The sequence below is a fragment of the Equus caballus genome, chromosome 16 (genome assembly GCF_041296265.1).
Source record: "Equus caballus isolate H_3958 breed thoroughbred chromosome 16, TB-T2T, whole genome shotgun sequence".
In the NCBI taxonomy this organism is placed as follows: domain Eukaryota; kingdom Metazoa; phylum Chordata; class Mammalia; order Perissodactyla; family Equidae; genus Equus; species Equus caballus.
The window spans coordinates 50,914,213-50,931,456 of record NC_091699.1 but is presented as its reverse complement, the minus strand read 5'-3'; the positions used below and the strand labels follow the sequence as shown (position 1 = coordinate 50,931,456).

At 47.9% G+C, this 17,244-nt stretch overlaps 1 protein-coding gene across 1 annotated transcript; it reads right to left on the bottom strand.

The window, feature by feature from the left end:
- Window positions 1-323: 323 nt before the first annotated feature.
- LOC100064703 (15 kDa protein B) lies at window positions 324-3,686 on the bottom strand. Its single transcript, XM_001495528.6, has 4 exons — window positions 3,366-3,686; window positions 2,587-2,688; window positions 1,706-1,810; window positions 324-1,045 (listed from the first exon to the last, which is right to left on the bottom strand). The coding sequence occupies exons 1-4, from the start codon at window positions 3,540-3,542 to the stop codon at window positions 905-907; spliced, it is 525 nt and encodes a 174-aa protein (XP_001495578.3). The 5' UTR covers window positions 3,543-3,686; the 3' UTR covers window positions 324-904.
- Between the last annotated feature and the right edge of the window lie 13,558 nt (window positions 3,687-17,244).

The following is a 17,244-nucleotide window of genomic DNA, read 5'->3' as shown; positions in this document are numbered from 1 at the left end:
CAGTCTGATTCGCAAGTCTGGGGTTCAGGGAGAGATTCTAGCTGGAGCTTTGTGCTAAAGGAGGAGGCATAAAGGAACTAAAGGCAATTGAGGAGGCTGGGGGCAGATTACTCCATGTTCCTGAGTCTCCAGGGTGGCCCTTGGACCACCCCTCTCTGCCCTCATCCCATGTTTCTCTCCATCATCCCTGCCCTGACCTCAGGGAGTCTGGGTTCCCTTGATGCACAGTAGAATGGCCCCCAGGGCCTGACTCATTGGTCTCTACACCCCAAGTACAGCCAGTCTAGCTCTCTCTAACACTTTTTATTCATTCACTCATTCACTTATTTATTTCAGAAATGTTTTATTGAGCCTCTCCCCTGTGGTTCTCACCAGAGGGTGGACTGACCTCTTTGGAGGTGCTGGGATATGTGAAGAGACATTTAGTTGTCACAGTGACTGGGCAAGGAGCAAGGATGCTCAGGGTCCTGCACAAAAGCAACTGCCCTCCAAGGATTCCAGGAGCATCTCGTTGAGAAACTCATTCCACAGCCAACTGCAGCTGGTTCAGGAGGGCCCAATTGTGAGTAGACAGAGCTATCTGGCCAGGGCACAGCAGGTAATGCCAGCATGGTTTGAGGATTGTGAATGCACAGATGAGGGAAGGACACTTCTGCGTGGGGGGAGAGCTGGGAGGCTTCCTGGAGGAGGTGACTTTGGAGCTATGTCTTGAAGAATGAATAGGATTTACAGACACAGGATGGGCAGGAATTCCAGGCAGAAGGAAATAGGTGTGCAAAGGCAGAGGCATGTGGATGGGCTCAGGCTGTGAAGGAAAGGAGGTGTTGAGTGCAGCAGAGGGAGTGGATGGGCGGGAAGAGGAGGTTGTAGTGGGGATGCAGGGGCTCCTCTCCCTCCTCCGGCCCTAGAAATTAGCCAGGATGTTGCTGATGATGTCGTACTTGGCTTTCTCGTACGCGTCCCTGACCGCAGGTGGCAGCTGGGAGCTGTCAATCTCCTCAGTGGCTGCCTCAGGAGACTGAGCAGAACGCCTCACCCGGGAGCCCTGCAGAAGTGATGCTGGATAGTCACTCCCATCACCCTCACTGATTGGCCCCCTTTCCTGTCCCAGCTGTGGCCCCTCTGTCCAGGCACGGATGAGAAGATTGGGGCACAAGCAGTGACGCCAGTAATGGGGCTGGAAGTGGTCCCCAGTCAGGCTCTTCCCCCCCTCCTCCCCCACCGGTGCCCGGAGGGCCTGGGCAGGTCTGGACTCTGGGACTCATTTCTGCCCTGGCTGTTCCACTCACTTGCCAGGAGGCTCCACCTCTGGCTTCAATTTTCCCAAATGTGGGACGTAGAGGAGAGTCCATGTCTAGGGAGTCTGTTGGGCCCAGAGGTCAGGGCCCAGAGCGGAGCCAGAGTCCTGAAAACACTGAGTGCCCCTCCCAGCCCGCCCCTAGCCCCGACCACCAGTTTGTTCTCCCCTCCGTCCCCTTCTGCCAAGCGACTAGCAGTCATCAAGATCTATCCCCTCCTCACACACGGCCTCTCCCCTCCCCACAGTCTGCGTTGAGAAGAGCTTGATGGGCCCCATTTTCCAGGTGAGGACACTGAGGCCCCACGCACCGAAGTCAGTGGCGCAGGCCGTAACCAGCCGCCGGCGAAGGGAACGGAGGCGGGTAAACCGGAGAGGGAGAGGCGGGCGGGCCCGGGCAGGACTCACCTCCTGCTCCTGCTCCTGCTCCTGCTTACGGTCCGGGACGCAGTCGACGGTCAGGACGCGGAAACGCCTCAGCATGAAGAAGCTGCCGATGCAGGTCCGCTCCTCCTGCGTGGGAGCGAGCACAGGGGCTGGAAGCGCCGGGCCACCCTCCCCGAGGAGACCGAGCCGCATGCGCGCCCAGCTCCCCCGCCGTCCCGGGCCGCAGAGCCCGCGGGAACGCGCCTGTCCCAGCCCCACCACGGCGTCTTCCCCGATCCTCCCAAACCAGGGAAGCAAACAGTAATGCCCCAGAGCCAGGCGGGAAAGGCGATCACGGGGAAGGACCGAGCGGACTAGATGGGCATCCGTGAAGATAAAGGACGATCATGTAAGTTATTAAACGGGACAAAGCATCCATAAATTAGCATGCCCAGAGTTAGCCATATTGGCTTAAATAATAACTGTGTACATAAAAAAGATGCAGAAGACGATACACCAGCGGTTGACGTTGTCTGTCCCTGAGTAGTGGGGTTGCAGGAGATTTTTATTTTATTTTGCCTCTCCACATTTTGTTAATATGCTATAAAAAATGTTATTTCTCTAATTTTTATAAAAGCAGTTATCTCTAGATGGATTATGGTCCCGCTTTGTTCTTTTCCTTTTTACATTTAGTAAATTTTTTTAGCATGTATTGCTTTTATAATAAGGATTTACAATAATTTATAGTAAGGAAAAAGAAAAAGCACAGGGAAAATCCCCTATCTTTAAAAAGGCTTCCACAGTGAAACCTCACATGGCCAGGTGAGGTGGGTGGAGACGAACACACGTCCCCCTTGAGGAGGAAGAGAAGAGAGGACCGTCTCCTGCTCACTGGGGGTGAGCAGGACGGATGGGAGACTCACTCCGTCCTCCCTGAAGGCACAGTCTTGGGGCCGTCTCAGCCGGTCTAAAACGCACACCGTCTCTTTAATCCTGAAGTTGAGCGGGATCTTGCTGGTGAAATTCTAAAGAAGAAAGAGAAAACTCCTGGTCATCTCCCTTTTACAGGTGAGGGAACAAAGGTACAGAGAGGTCACAGTGACAAGTTGGAAGGGGCTTATCCAAGATCTGCATTTTCCATCAAAAACGGGGGTGGGGGTGGGAGGTGTGGTGCTTCTTAAGTGGCCTCAGCAGAGATTTAAGGTGTGCAGGGCTTTTGGAAACTAGCTAAAGGATACCACTTCAGAACTGTACGACGTTGAGGGGTCGCTTGCCGTCTTTGCCCCTCAATTTCCTCTTCTGTGAAATGGTAACCAGAATACCTGCCTAGCATGCTCAGCTACCAAGAAAGGTAATGGGTGTGGGAAGAGGACACTGGAAGCCCCTGGTGAGGCACTGGTGAGACCAGTCTCCTCCTGTCTGTCCGTTGAAACAGCTCTGCCTATTCCTTTAAGCCCAGGGCCTCAGTGCAGGCTAGATGCCCAGACCCTATATTTCATCCCCAAGTTTACCAGTTAGCCAGCTGTCAGACCCGAGATTACATCTTTTCTTACCTTGAAGTATAGTATCATACTAATAACAACAGCTACTGTTAAGCAAGCACTCTGTGCCTGTGCCAGCATCCTCTTCTGCCTGCCGCCCTGACAGTGCTGCTAGAGGCAGGCGTCACCTGCTTCCCCGGCCTGGGTCTGCAGATACTTACTGAGCTAGGTGGTGGGATGGCTTCCAGCAGGCCAAAGATGGGCTGTCCTCGTCGCCCCTGATTGAAGAACCGCAAGGCCAGGTTGACAATCTCCTCATAGCTCAGACGGCTCTGGGCCAAACAGGCCACCGCTGCCAAGCCTACCACCAGCACGAGTACCTTCCAGACCCTTGCCATTGTCCCTTCTCTGATCCACTGCCACTTGTAGCTCCTTTTAAGTGCTACTCAAGCTGTCTTGCTCAAGGGCTGCTGCTGACAACATGTAGGGCTGGTGCCTTCCTGAAAGGGGCCTCTCCTTTTCTTTGCTAAACACCCAGTGTTGGCCAATGTTTCGAAATACCATTGGCTAAGAGGCATTAGGTTTTGGCAACAGGCCAGGGCCTAGGAGTGAGGCAAGAGCCCTGAGCTGGGGGCAAGAGACCTGTGTGATGCTGAGCAAGTTCCTTTGCTCTGGGCATCAGTGTCCCCACCTGTGACACAGGTAGGGTACCTCCAGCTCTGACAGTCCAGGACTCTGTGCCGTCTCTGCCTGGCTGTTCTGGTTTGATCCCAAAACAACTGCTCAGAATCCATGAACTCTGTATATGACTATTCCTCAGCTGACAAAGTGTCCAGTCTGAGATTGTGCTCAGCTTGGCATCTACAATGCTACATACATTTTAAAAAGCTGGTTGTCAACCTTTAAAAATCTGGATGATTTACTTGGAAAAAAATCACAAGATCTGACAATCCATGGCTCACAGTCCCTCATGGCTGTGATGGCAGCAGCCTCTCCAGGGAGAGCATCACTGTCCACTTCCCCCAAGCAGCTCCCTGCAGGCAAGGTGGAGAAGCTGTCTCCAACAGGATCAGGGCGAGGATTCCTGGCTTCTGGGACAGGCAGCCCCCGGCAGCAGCTCAGAAGGGGAAGAGCAAGGGCTTCGCTTTTCTTTGAGGGCTCCCATTTCCCCTGGCTCCCTTGTTACTGGGGATCTGCCTGTTAACTTCCCAGCCTGCCCTTGACTGCGGGGCTCCTGTTTTTCTGAAGGAGACTCAGAAACTGAGGAGGAGGAGAGCAACTCCAGGGTGTTCCCACTCAGGCCCACCAGTGGGGAAACCAGTGCACAGAGCAGCTCATGAGTCTTCCTCCAAAAGCTAAAGGCAGAGCTGAGAAAATCAGAGCTGGAAGTGGGGAGAGGCGACAGAGCACAGAACAGTCCTCCATAGGCCTAACAGGTCCTTGAAGGCCCTAGTCTCATCTTAAAATCCATGCAGGTGTGATGCATAATGGTGAAAAGTTAGAAACATCCTAAATATGCTGCAAGAGGGGATTGTTAGAGCAATTGTGGTGTGTCCATCCATGGAACACTGCTACTACTTATTGGAGTACAGATCCATTTATTGGTGGGTGCTTATGTTCTTCATAGGTTCTTGGCTGAAGATTGAGGGTTCTATTGCAGCTCATCTTGTGGGAACTGATCTTGTGTCCATTAAAGGGAGCGTGAATAAGAAAAGACAATGGGCACACACTGTGGATTTCTCTGCAGCAGTTAAGCAATGGTTCTCAACTGGAGTGATTTTGCCCCTTGCCCCCCAGGACAATTGTCCAGGTCTGGAGACATTTTTGATTGTCACAATTTGGGGAGAGGGTACAATTGGCATCTAGTGGATAGAGGCCAGGGATGCTGCTAAACATCCTACAATGCATGTTGTGGGTCAGCCCCCCAAAATGAAGAATGGTCTAGCCCCAAATGTCAATAGTGCTGAGGTTGAGAAATCCTGAAATAGAGCAACAAATCAGGAACATATAGCAACCGGATGGATCAATCTTAAACACATGGTGCTTGGTAACAAAGGGAAGAAACAGAACGAGATTTCTAACTTAACACTCTTTATATGTATCAGAATACATCTCTCAAACTGATACACATTCTGTAACACCCTCAAAATGCAGGTAAGAATGCTTGATGGTTGAGAGGGCAGGAAATGAGATGAGAAAAAAATAAATAAAAGTAGAGAGGAGACTTGCACAGACTAAGAAAGATAATGCACCAATGCAACCCCCAGTATAAGGTAGAATTCTTTATATGGAAAATTGTGCTTCCATCAGTATCCGTAACAATATCACTAGCCAGGTGCCTGAAAGGATGTTCGCTAAATATCAGTAATGATCATCTCTGTGTTCTTCTCTGCGTGGAGCTGGCAAGGGATTTTGACTTTCTTCTTTCCATTTTTCCTTTTTATTTGAAATTTTTTTATAATAAACAACTTTGAGTTTTACAAAAACAATAAAAGTATTTTTTTAATATACACATGGAGTCTACATTTTATTCCACAATACATCTGCAACTGTTTTTTCAAGTTCCATGGAACTCTTTTTATTGAGATAAGATCCATGTATCATAAAATTCACCCTTTTAATAATTTAAAAATTATACACTTTTGAAGTGTATCATTCAGAACATTTTCATCACCCCAGAAGGAAACCTTATGCCCAATAGCAGTCACTCCCTATTTTCCCCTCCCCTTAGCTCCTAGCAATCACTAATCTGCTTGCTGTCTTTATGGATTTGCTTGTTCTGGACATTTCATATAAATGGAGTCATACACTATGTGGCATTTTGTGACTGGCTTCTTTCATTTAGCATAACGTTTTCAAGGTTCATCCATGTTGTGGCATGGATCAGTACTTCACTCCTTTTATGGCTGAAAAAGTGTTTCATTGTATGGCTATACCACATTTTGTTTATCCATTCATCGGTTGATAGACATTTGGGTTGTTTCCAGGTTTTTGCTATTATGAATAATGCCACTATGAATATTCACATACAAGTTTTTGTGTGGACATTTGTTTTCAGTTATCTTGGATATACCTAGAATGGAATTTCTAGGTCATATGGTACCTCTATGTTTTAACTTTCCGAGGGCTTGCCAAACTGTTTTCCAAAGAGCCTGTACCGTTTTTCCTTCCCACCAGCAATCTGTGAGGGCTCCAGTATTTCCACATCCGTGCCAACACTTGCTATTGTCTCTCTTTTTGATTATAGCCACTGAAGTGGATGTGAAGGGTATTTCACTGTAGTTTTGATTTACACTTCCCTAATAACTAATGATGTTGAGTATCGTTCATGTGCTTATTGTCCATTTGTATATCTTCCTTGGAGAAATGTCTATTCAAGTCCTTTGACTTGAATTTTTGAATTGGGTTATTTGTCCATATATTGCTGAGTTGCCCACAGCTATTTTAACATTAAAATGCTTTAAATTTCCATCGAGAGAAGAAAAAACCTCCAATTAAATCAAGGCTCTAGATGCTGTAGAATATTTGTTCAGGGACTTTGCAGTCCCCCATTACATGGCTGCCCACCAGTTTGAGAAGCTCAGATTGTCCCCAGTATCGACAGATGAGGAAAATGAGGCCTGGAGAAGTTAGAACACTTGTCCAAGTGACACAGCTATGTCCTAGGTAGAATGATGAGAAAGTGGGAAGCTTTACCTGGAGGAGAGGAATGACAAGGAGAGTTTGATTCCCTGCTCTGTTTCTGAAAGGCTGCTATGAACAAGAAGACCAGATTGTTCTTGTAGTCCCAGAGGATGGAGCCAGGACCAAAGATTGGACTCCGAGGAAGAGATATGTCAACAAGAAAGCCCCCCTGACAATGGCTGGAGTCCAGAATGGTGAAGGCAGCCTGGAAGACGTTGAACTGAGTCTGGACAACCACTTGGCAGGGAAATTGTAGGAGACTGTAGGAGCCATTTGATGCCCGGCCTCTCCAGCATCCATTTTCCCTACCCCTTCTCCCTTCCAATCAGCCCCCAATTTCCTTTTGAGGATCTGCATGGTTCTGGGAGAGGAACACTCGACTTAGTCTAAGTCAACCAGTACCTTTCATCTCCCCATCACCATGGGTGATTGGTTCAGGGTGCACATGTGATTAAGCTGGTCCCCTTAGAATACATCTCAGAACTTTTGGTGGGAATGTGAGGCACTTTCTTTCTTCCTGGAAATAAAAAAGAAAGCATGACTAGATGTGAAAAAGAAGACATCTTGGGATGTGAGACAAGCCCCTCAGCACTGGATCAGCACCACGGAAGGCAGAGAGGAGAGAGAAACAGATCCTAATGACCCCTTCTGGGTCACACCCTGCCCGAAGGTGGAGGGCCTCTGGAGGTTATTGTTTAAGCTAGTTTGAGTGGGCTTTTCTGTACTTGCAATATGATGTTGCAAGAAATGTAGGATTCGGGCATCTATTGGAGAGGGGTGGGGACAGACCATGTAGCCTTTTTGATCCTATCAAACAGTAAGACTCTATGACATGTCCCAAGGTTTGAGGTTGGAAGGCAGTAGTCAGGCCTGGGAACTCAGTGAGGGTTCTCAAGTGGAAGAAAGTGGGGTGGGGTTTTTTTGACAGGTAGACTTTACAGAGTATGCATTCAAATGATCAAACTCTGTTATAGCTACATAAAAATAATTCAACAACTTGTCTTGATAATTGACTGTAGGGGCATTAGCTGGCGTGCCCCTTTAAAAACTATGTGTCCTGGGGCTGGCCCAGTGGCACAGCAGTTAAGTGCATATGTTCTGCTTTCGGCAGCCCGGGGTTCGCCGGTTCTGATCCCAGGTGCAGACATGCCATCACTTGGCAAAGCCATGCTGTGGTAGGCATCCCACATATAAAAAAGTGGAGAAAATGGGCACAGATGTTAGCTCAGGGCCAGTCTTCCTCAGCGAAAAAAGGAGGATTGGCGGCAGATGTTAGCTCAGGGTTAATATTCCTCAAACAAACAAATAAAAAAACAACAACACAAAAAAACATGTGTCCTTGAGGCTCCTTGTCTGGGCTACACACCAGTACTCACAATGATAACAGTCCTGGGCTTGGCCAACCCAGCTGCTTTCTCATGGGAGAGTTAGCACCAAGACCCTCGCGGTCTGAGGGAACACAGAGGCCCTCCATGGTTAGGTGTGCTCTGGTCCTTGGAATGCAGGTCATACAGGGACAGTCCCCCTTGGGAAGCATGCATCCTTTGTTCCTCCACCTACTTAAGCAAGCTTCTCTCAGGGGGTGGCAGCAGATGCACATGGCCTGTCCAACTGGCGGCCACTGGACCTTCCCTGTAAGTAATTCCCAACAAACCCATATGTCTCATTCACTGTCTCTGAGTCTTTTCTTTGGTCTCTCGGCAACCTGTCCCGCACTCCTCCCCTAGATGGGTGTGTGGTGGAACACTTGGCAAGCCAGCCAGGAGACCAAAGAAAACCGTGTGAACCCGAAGACTGTGGGGGATGGGAAGGGGAAATCCACTGGGGCAATCCCAGGTTGGCCCTGTGGGGGCCAGTCACCACCATCCCTGATGGATGGGGCCCACTGCATGAGTACAGGGATGCCCTGAAAACACCAAAGGGCCTAAGGAACGTCCTGGGCATAAGAGAAGCCCAGCCCGTTGCTACAGCTGTGGAGTAGCACCTCTCCACCATAGGATGGCTTGCAATGAAGGCAGGGTAAGTTCTGAACATGATAAATGATGAGAGAAAGAAATCAGAAGCCCGGGTGGTAGCTGCCACGGTGGAATGGCCCCTCCTTGCCACTGTTCGCTTAGCAACAAAAGCCAAAGTGGAAGCTAAGGTGAAGGTGAGGCAGCTACAAGAGAAATTAAAATTAGAAAGGGAAGCACGGCTGGTTCAAGTGAAAACTACCAGGGCTCTGTGCACACGCCTACAGGAGTCTGATGAGAGGACAGAGGCCTGACCAGCCCCAACCCGCAGGGGTAGATCCCACAGATTTGCCTCCACCGGTTTGGTATATGCATTCCACCATAAGGGATTATACTGCTGCAGAACTGGTGGAATTGGGGAATAAGTAAATAATAAGTAAACTAAATAGATGTGAAAAGGATAAAAACTGGGGACGGGGGAACTTTTTAACAATAATTATGTATTATGCTGTATGTACTTAAAATAACCCAAGATCTTGGCTAACTGCTTTAATGTCACATGAAGTTTTTTATAAATAAACATAATTGTTGGGAACAAATGATTTAAATAAAATCAGGTAAGAGTTTTCAGTTACAATAATTATGTTTTATGGTATAGATGCTTGAAAAACAGCTTCCAAAATCTTTTTGGTAACTTGAAACTTTAGAGTTTTGCTAAATTAAGTTAAATGATAAAAATTCATTGAGTAGGTCATTTTCCAAACAAGATAAAATATTAGAAATTGATTACGAAGCATAGATTTGTCTGCCTTTTGTTACTTATCTCAACACTGGCAGGTGGACTACATCAGGCCCTTGCCTCTTTCTGACGGCTGCTGGTATGCCCTTACTTGTGTGGACACGTCTACAGGACTGCTACAGGCATACCCCAGCAAGAGGACCACACAGAAGACCACCATGAGAGGCCTGGAACACCTCTGTTCTGTGTACAGTGTTCCCATGGACATCGACAGTGACCAAGGTACACATTTTACTGGCCACCAGGTACAGACATGGGCTGATCAAATGGACATACATTGGCATTTTTACCTGCCATACAACCCCACAGCCACGGGGCTGGTGGAACAAATAAATGGCTTGCTGAAACAACAACTGAGGACAGAAGACAGGACCCTAGCCCACTGGACAAGACACCTGACAATTACAATATGTCAACTGAATGAATATGAGATGCACTCAACCCAGTGCATATCAGTTATTGACACAAGGACCCGATATGACAGTACGTCTGTAGACAAGGGCTAATCAAAGAGAGAAACTACAACCACAGCTGGGCACTCAGAACAACTGGCTTTTGCCTCTGCCAGAGAACTCCCTACTGGGACCCACATGGTCACCTGGCCCTGGGAGTGGCAGGTGGGGCCCCACTGGTATAGTCTCTTAACCCCTTGGGGGACAGGCTTAGAGCAGGCTATCATGATAACACCTCAAATTCCCCAAGGCACTTTCATTCTTTCTCTCTGCTGTGTCTTGTTGGTCATGACCTCCCTGTTCTAGTCCCCTCCAAACATCTTTTCGTCCTTAGGACAACATCTGCCAACACTTTCGCTGCCTGGGCACACACCGTTGCTGACATACATGACTGCTCTAGCTGCTGGGTATGCAGGGAGCAGTCTCTCTTCAACCACAGGGCTACCATGGCGTCTCCCAGCTGCCAACGCCTCTGACTGGAGAGCCCCATGAGAGTGGAGGACCGCTGCCCACTTTCCCATTTCTACGCCCCTCCACCTGATGACATGTTTTCTTTGGTGTCCGTGCCTTTTTACTACTTTTATTTTCATCTTGTGCTCTCTATTGCTGTTGTGGTGTCAAGCTGCAGTGCTGCTCTCTGTGTCTGGCTCAAGGAAACTATGGAAGACTGGCGTGATGAGATTTGAAGGGCCATTTGGACACATACTGGGTGGAGTGTAGGAGCATTAGCTAGCGTACCCCTTTAAAAACCATGTGTCCTTGAGGATCCTTGTCTGGGCTATACGCCAGCACTCAGGATGATAACAGTCCTGGGCTTGGCCAACCCAGCTGCTGTCTCACAGGAGAGTTAGCACCAAGACCCTCCCCGTCTGAGGGAATACAGAGGTCCTCTGGGTAGGGGAGGGCTCAGGTCCTTCAAATGCAGATCATACAGGGATAGTCCACCTTAGGAAGCATGCAGCTTTTGTTCCTCTGCCTACTTAAGCAAGCTTCTCTCAGGGGGCGGCAGCAGATGCATATGGCCTGTCTAGCCAGCCGCCACTTGATCTTCCCTGTAAGTAACTCTCAACAAACCCATATGTCTCGTTCACTGTCTCTGAGGTTTTTCTTTGGTCTCTCAGCAACCTGTCCCGCACTGCCCACCCAGATGGGCATGTGGCAGATCATTGACCCAGAGCATCTTCGGAATACAGCTGTGTGAGCCCCACCTCAGCTTCAGGGTTCCATAGACCTGGGTTCAAATCCCACCTCTGCTGCTTCTCCTTGGTTCTTAGTCAATCTCTCTGGGATTCAGGGTCCTCATCTGTGAAGCAGAGATAACAACTCTTACCTTCTAGGAGGTAACTGTTATCTTACTTTCTAATGAGGGAATTAAATCTAATTTGAGTGGAGGAGCTGGGCCAGCACGTGAGACAGAGAAAGCCTGAGGTGTGGTGGCTTTTAGGGCAGTGATGGCTCAGAGATGCAGCTGAGACCGTTAGCAAGCCCAGAGCTCTTACCCCTCCAGGCTCTGGCCAGGGGACCACCATTAATCCAATTTTGCAGGTGAGTAAACTCAGGCACGGGGAGGTTAAGACCTGGGCCCAGGCACAGAGCAAGTAAGTGGAGGTGCTGGTATTCCAACCCAGGGTAGTGTCATCCACCATGCTGCTCTGCCTTCAGCATGGGGGCTGCGGGTCTGGCCCTGGTCTGCTAGGAGCTGAGCTGCAGAGGAGGTGTCCAGCAGGAGGTTTCTCCATGACCCACCCAGCAGGTGACTCGTCCCTGGGGCCTGAGGTAGAAGCAGGGTGTGGGTCAGGGTCTCTGGAAGGCAGCTGGAGGGTGCAGGGAGCAGGAAGAGGACACATGGGGGTGGGGGAGACTCCTCCACCTGCAGGAGACAAGAGATCACATTCAGGTGAGCGGTTCCACTCCACAGTTATTTACTCATCCAGCACCACAGACAGCTAAGACCTGTAACACCTTCTGAATGTCCCTGCAGCTTGCTCACCTCCTTGAGAAGATGTTTGGAGCAAAAAGCTTTCACAAGGGCCAGAGAATTGTGAAGAAAGAAGCCCAGTGGGCCCTTGGGCAAGACTCTGCCCTTCTTGGGCCTCAGCTTCCCCCTTGCTGTAATGGGGTGATCAGGAGGGTAGGGCACAGATTCCAGAAACCCTTAGCCCTTGACCAAGTGGCCCGTGTAAATCGAGTGGGATGGAGAAAGTAGCTGTGGCCACATTCGTCCCATGGGGGGACACACGTGTTGTTCCAGAACAACACAAGTGTAAACACAAGTTGCCCCACTACCCACAGACACAGAGACCTCAGCTAGAAAGGCTCTGGCATCTGAGAGTCCCACAGGTTGACCCCAGCCCTGACTCAGCAGGTTCGCCACCCCTAACGGGGTGCCACCCAGCCCCCAGGCTCTCACTGCGAAGGCCAGGATGTCTCAAAGTTCCGCCACATTTGACTGAGCTACTGCTCTTTGCCTGGCACCAGGCAATCCCTAGGGCCCCATCGACCTGGAGGCCCTCCCTATCAATGGCCTGAACCTGGGTGTTTGTCCTAGGCAGGAAGGGACAAGTCCTCCATTGCTCCCTTTCCGTTCACAGACACTGATACAAGAGGGCCCCTCACCTGAGAATTTAACCTGTTCCTGAACAAAGAAACATAATTTCAAATCTGCTGGGCTTTTGTGCAGCCAGTGACTTCAAGGATAGCAGCTGTGTTGTCACAACAGTGTGGCCTTGGCGCCATCTGCTGGCTGAGTGACCCCGGGGGAGCTAGAAGGGGTTCTGGTTTCCTGGATGGGCCTCAGAGGCGCCCTGTCTTCCTGTGTATTTGCAAATGTGTTGTGTTGGAGCCTTTTCTAGGGGGAAAGCAAGCAAGGCTCTGAGGATGTCTGGAGGGCCTGGGACACACTGAGGGAGGAAGAGCACTGCACCCCTGAGCAGCTTCTCCTTTGCTGCTCCCATGGAGCAGGGATCCACCCCTTTCTGGGAGGGAGGAAGGAAGGGAGGCTTCCTCAGAGTCCACTCCCCAAGCTCCAGGAACCAGGATGGTGGCTGGGAGGAAAAGGATACAATGGGGACCCTTCTGGCTCTGGCCTCCAGTCCGCCAGTTCTCAGACCAGGAGAGCTGCCTCCCCTCTGTCCCTTTACCCTCCTCCCCTCCCTTCCCCTGCCACACCAGATCTTTCCTCTGTCTCTGCCTCAGAGCCCACACAGTGTTTTGGGCAGCCTCTTTCCCTCTCCATGCCTCAGTTTCCCCACCTGTAATGCAATGATTCTGGACTCCCATCCAAGGAAGGTGGCTGTTGGGGAGGGCTCCGTGTTCCCTGTTTGGGTGGTTATGATCATTCTTCCTGGACACACCTCCTGGTGCTTGTGGGCAGGAGTCCTTCCAGGATATATAGACACCCGGCAGAGGAATTGCCCGGGCACAAGAAGTAGTAGTGTTAACCCCACTAGATAATGCCAGTTTTCCAAAGTGGTGGCAGCAATTTACAGGCCCATCTGCGATGGATGAGCATTCCTATTGCTCCACATCCTCACCAACACTTATTTTTGACTGATGGATACACATTCATCTGATCAGTATAAAGTGGAGTTTCCTTGTGGCTTGGGTTTGCATTTCCCTGGTTATTGATGAGGTTGGACATTATTCCATATGGTTTTGACTATTCCTATAAATTCCCATTCAAGTTGTGTGCCCACTTTTCTATTGGGTTGTTTGTCTTTCTCAAGAACTCATGAGAGTTCTTTACATATTCTAGATGGTAATCCTTTGTTGGTTTTGTCTCATAAACATCTTCCAATTTCGTCTTGTCTTTCCGCTTTCTTTATGGTGTCCTGTTTTTCTTTTAACTTTTTGTTTTGACATAATGTCAGATTTACACAGAAAAGTTGCAAAAGTAGTGCAAAGAATTCCTTCAAATCGTTTACCAAAATTCCCCATATGTTAACACTGGACCACCTTTGCATCCTCCTCTCTCTCTCTATATATATACATATAATATTATAGAAAATATTATATATAATACACATACACACACTTGTTCTCTCCTCTCTCCTCCCCTCCCCCCAAGACACTTGAGAGTAAGGGCAGGGCAGAATGACGCCTTTTTACACCTAAATACTTTAATGTATATTTCCTAAAAACAAGGACATTCTCTTATATGTAGACATAACTACTGAAGAAGTCTCAAATTCAGGAAATTAATACACTACTATTGTCTAATCTACAGACTTCTTTCAGATTTTACTAGTTGTCCTAGTAATGTCCTTTAGAGCAAAAGAAAAATCCCATATCATATGTTGTATTCAGTTTTTACATCTCTTTAGTGTCCTTTAGTCTGGAACAATATTTCCTTGTTTCATAACATTGACATTTTTGGAGATTATAGACCAGTTATTTCATAAACCCTCCTTCATTTTAGGTTTATCTAATGTTCATTCATGATTAGCTCAAGGTGATGCATTTTTGATGCTCTGTTCTTCTCAGTGCATCATACCAGGAGGTACGCGGTGTAGATTTAGCCCATTGCTGGTGATATTAAATTTCATCACTTGGTTAAGGTGGGGTCTGTCAAGTTCCTCCACGTAAAGTTACTATTTTCCCCTTTATAATTACTAAGTTTATTGTGTGGAGATGCTATGGAACTATGTAATCACCCTGTTACTTTACTTCTCAGATCCATTAATTTTATGTCCGTTGATGATTTTGCCTGAATTATTAATATGATGGCTGCCAAATAGGGGTTTTCTAATTTCATGCTTCCTGGTACATCTAATAGTCGGCTTTCTGCTGTAAAAAAGAGCTTTTCTCATTCCCTAATTATTTATTTATACCTGTATAAATTCACGTATTCTTTTATTCAATGGGTTATAATCCCTTACTACCCTTATTTTATTTTGAAGCTTAATTGCCCTGGATTTGAAGCCTCTTAGGCTGGCTCCTGTGTTTTATGATGTCTTTTGTGCAACAGAATTTCCTAACTCAAATGAAGTTTAATTTATTGATCTTCCTTCACGGCTGGTGCCTTTTATACCTTGTTTAAGAAATCCTTCCCTCTTGACTTTATAAAGATATTCTCCTATATCTACTTCTAAAAGTTAGAGCTATTTGCCTTTCTCATTTCAGTCCTTAATATACCTGGAATTACCTTCTTATGTTCACTTTTTATGAACTGTAATATATACACAAAAATGCTCACAAGAGAAGCGTACAGCTTGGTTTATTTACCTCTTACAGGAGTAAGTAAACAAACTCCTGTAAGCAGCAGCCTGATGGATCAAGACACAGAACATTCACAGACTCCCAGAAGCTCCTGTTGTGTCCCCACTTACAATCACTTCTCTCCTCCCTCTCTTCTGACTTCAAACCCTACTGGAAACATGGTGTGAAGTAAGCTCTGTATCAGTCAGGACTTTCCAGAGAAAGAGGAGATGAACAGACAGCTGATAGACAGATAGATAACTGATAGGAATTGGCTTATGCGATTGTGGAGTTTGACAAGTCCAAAGTCTGTAGGGCACCCCCGTGGCAGGCTGGACACTCAGGCCTGAGTTGATGTTGCAGTCTCAAGGCGGAATTTCTTTTTTTAAGGACACCAGTTGTTGGATGAGGGCCCACTGTAATCCAGTATGACCTCATCTTAATTTGATTACTTCTGCAAAGACCCTATTTCCAAATAAGGTCACATTCACAGACATACCCAGGGGTTAGGACTTCAACATATCTTTTGGGGGGATACAATTCAATCCATAACATATTCCAATTTAAGTTTTTTCACATGGATGACAAATTGACCTGCATCATTTATTCAGTAGTCTCTCCTTTCCTCACTGGCCTGCTATGCTACCTCTGGAGTCCATTAAGTGGACGTGGAAGTCTTCAGTCTGTTTCTGGGTTCCCTATTCAGTTCTGATGGTCGAATGTTATGTTCCTGAGCAAATACTTCCACTATTCCAATTACTCAGCTTTCTAACAGGACTAGACATCTGGTGGACAGGTTTCTCATTTTGCTTCTCTTCTTTAAGACGGTATAGAGGCCTTTGATTTTCCACATAAATTTGAGAAACACCTTGTCAACTTTCACACACATACAAAGTGGGAGTTTGACAGGAGCTGCAGTGAGTCTGTGGATCACCTCTCTTCGTCAGGAAGCCTTCTCTCCTCACCAACCCCAGTAGGCTCTCTGCCCGCTCTGGGTTCACTCTTTCCCCACCCCCTTCTTTGGAGGTGATTTGGCCTAAGCACACCAAATCCCACCCCGACTCTGCCCCTGTGGTACATTCCTGTCTCAAGTCCCCCTCACATGTTTCCTGTGTGTATTCCCATCCCAGACCTCACTCTGAAGACCCTGAAGGCAAGATCTGAGTGGTGCAGTTGTCCCGTCTCCACCCTCCCCTCTATAGTGCCCAGAACAGTGTCCCGGGAATCCACAATTCTTGATATGGGCCCTTCCTCCTAGTCACCACCTCCCTCCACAGTCTGTCAATATAGCAGCCAGTGTAACCCTTAAACTTAGGTCATATCATATCCCTCCTCTGTTCCAAACCCTCTCATGGTTCCCCAGGTCATCCAAGGAAAAGCCCAAATCTTACCACGGTTTTTGAGACCCTACCCCATCTGCAACTCCCACCTCACCCCGACCCATTGCCTCTCGACACCATCTCCTACTCTTCTCCATATTCACTCAGCCTCAGCCATGCTGGCCTCCTTGTTGTTCTTCAGGGATGCCAAGTACAGTCTTGGCTCAGGGCTTTTGTATTTGTTGTTCTCTTTCTAGAATACTTTTCCCTTAGCTATGGCCTGGCTTGCTCCTTCACTTCCTTCAGATCTCTGCTCAAACATATTTTCTCAGTGAAGCCTTCCATGACCACCTGATATAACCGATATAAAATTGCAAATGTCCCCCTCCTCATACTCCCATCTTCCTTCCTCTGTTATTTTTTTTTTCCTACCATAGCAGTTATTGCCATCTCATATACTGTATATTCTTTATTGTGTTAATGTCTACCTCCCCTCACTAGATTGTGACCTTATGAGGGCAGAGATCTTTGCCTGTTTTATTCACCAGCACATAGAACAGTGTCTAGGACACAGTGAGTGTTTAATAAATATTTATTGAACAAATGAACTGGGAGGCAGGAGACTCAGGCCCAGCCCGGACTCTTCCATTTACTTGCTGGGAGACTTGAGTGGTCCACTCCCCAATCCAGGCCTCAGT

Excerpts from the sequence above, each read along its gene's own strand:
- LOC100064703 (XM_001495528.6), bottom strand. The coding sequence starts at position 3,542 with ATGGCAAGGGTCTGGAAGGTACTCGTGCTGGTGGTAGGCTTGGCAGCG. Across the intron at positions 1,811-2,586 it reads GTGCCTTCAGGGAGGACGGA|GAGGAGCGGACCTGCATCGG; the intron begins GTGAGTCTCCCA and ends GCTCCCACGCAG. Across the intron at positions 1,046-1,705 it reads AGCAGGAGCAGGAGCAGGAG|GGCTCCCGGGTGAGGCGTTC; the intron begins GTGAGTCCTGCC and ends TCACTTCTGCAG.